This window comes from Morone saxatilis, unplaced genomic scaffold, assembly GCF_004916995.1.
Source record: "Morone saxatilis isolate NCDOM2014 unplaced genomic scaffold, NCSU_SB_2.0 Contig18, whole genome shotgun sequence".
Classification (NCBI taxonomy): domain Eukaryota; kingdom Metazoa; phylum Chordata; class Actinopteri; family Moronidae; genus Morone; species Morone saxatilis.
Genome location: NW_023339740.1, coordinates 15,704,330 through 15,706,125, shown reverse-complemented (window position 1 = coordinate 15,706,125; position 1,796 = coordinate 15,704,330). Strand labels below are relative to the sequence as shown.

General features: G+C 39.9%; 1 protein-coding gene across 1 annotated transcript in view; it reads left to right on the top strand.

The window, feature by feature from the left end:
- Nucleotides 1-1,796, top strand: part of zgc:172271 (uncharacterized protein LOC100000381 homolog) — a 7,898-nt gene that overhangs the window by 3,776 nt on the left and 2,326 nt on the right. Inside the window, exons 11-14 of the mRNA XM_035661519.1 lie at nt 477-524; nt 606-788; nt 930-1,077; nt 1,663-1,745. Coding sequence (XP_035517412.1) covers nt 477-524; nt 606-788; nt 930-1,077; nt 1,663-1,745 — 462 coding nt within the window. The remainder of the gene's footprint in view (nt 1-476; nt 525-605; nt 789-929; nt 1,078-1,662; nt 1,746-1,796) is intronic.

The window sequence follows — 1,796 nt, the reverse complement described above, 5'->3', positions numbered from 1 at the left end:
CTGCTCAAACATGAAGTTCTGCTTCTTTTTTCTGATTTACAGAAGTCTACATTGTATATCTGCAATATCTATAACTGTTGGTTGGACAAAACAATTGACTTGCAGACATCACCATGGGCTTTGGGAAAATGGGATTTTCCTTTTCTCTCTTTTATTTCAATTTAATAAAAATAATAAGGTAAAACATAGTCATTGTAACAAAATGTAGAAGCCTCGACTGCCCATAATAATACAATATGTAATACAAATGAGTACATATAGTACATATAAACTAAAATAATAAATGCATTAAAATTAAATTATTCTAGTAATGGCTTGTCGGTCTGCAGCACTTAAAATCAAAAATAGGTATTTGAAAAAGCAATTAACATTTTCCAAAGGCAGAGCCTCAATTAAGGATGTCTAAATTAAGTGTATTTACTGTATCAGCTGCAGTCCTACTCTGATGTGTGTTTTCACTGTGTTTGGACTCTCAGGAAGAGAATGTGTGCCTGCTGAAGGATCAGCCCACCTGGAGACAGATGGTAAGACACTACAGTGAATGACCACCTTGAAGCTGATGTGACTGATCTTTGCACTGAAACTGCCACTGTGTCTCTCCTCAGTGTTGCCCTCAGTGGTGGGTGTGGCAGTGGCCAAGCGCTCCAGCAGAAGCATATTCATCGGGAACCTCGGAGGCCGTCGCTCCTGTCACACTCACATGTACAGCCCAGCAGGCTGGCTGCTGCCATACAGACACACATTAAGCCTGGAGCATAACAGCAGCTCCCCCTGTGATCCAAACCAAGGTACTGCTCTGAATCTGTCACATGGAGTCCTGCGCAACAAACTTTAACAATGTATATTTACACTGGCAGTTGTTATAAGAACATCCTGTTATATCTCTGTGTGCTGTATCGCTGCAGTAAGACACTTTGTGTTCTTCTCAGTGTACAACAAGGTGTTTTGGAAAGGCTGCCTTCCCGGCTCTCAGGGGAATCTGTGTAAAGTGTGTATGGGAGGCACCGGGGAGGCTGCCACCAAACGCTGTGCTGACAACCACAATGAGCGTTTCTATGGCAACATGGGGGCTTTAAGGTATGCGTAGCGGCTTACCTGAACCAGAACTTTCTGTTCGTCTGTGATTGCTGATGTGTTTAGAAAGTTTTTTTATGAAAATGATGATATTTTCTCATTCATCTTTGTGTATCCAGCCATTTAAACAGTTTTGGGTTATAAAGGATATTTCCTCTCTCAGGATTTGACTTTTACCCCAAGTATAATTGGATGTAAGTGTAATGGTGCTCGACTGGACTTAAAGATATTATATGTAACCTGAATTAACAAATTCACACTCCAGCAGATAGAAAGAATAATAAGCATTCATTATGAGTTGTTTTTCTTTGCTTACATTTGATCCATTAATATAAAAATATTGATTATAGCCACTTTAAGAAAAAATGAACAGCAACAACTCTTTCCATGTCCCCATCATTCTGGATAATCTACAAAATGTCAACTCTTGTCATTGGGACTTTTTTTTTTTGAGACCAATATCTCAAACTTTGGGCAAATTAAATCAAAACTACCTGTGTGGCAAGATGTTACTGTGGCTAATTGAGAAAACGTTTTTATGTAATTTGGCTGAACTGAGCCTTTAATCCCTTTTCTCGTTATCCACAGGTGTCTGGTAGGAGATCCCAGTGGTAAAAGCTACGGAGATGTGGCCTTCCTTGAGCAGCACAACCTTCTTACCAACATCCTCAGTGAGATATTGAAGACGAAGTTTTGACGTGAACCCACACACACACACACAC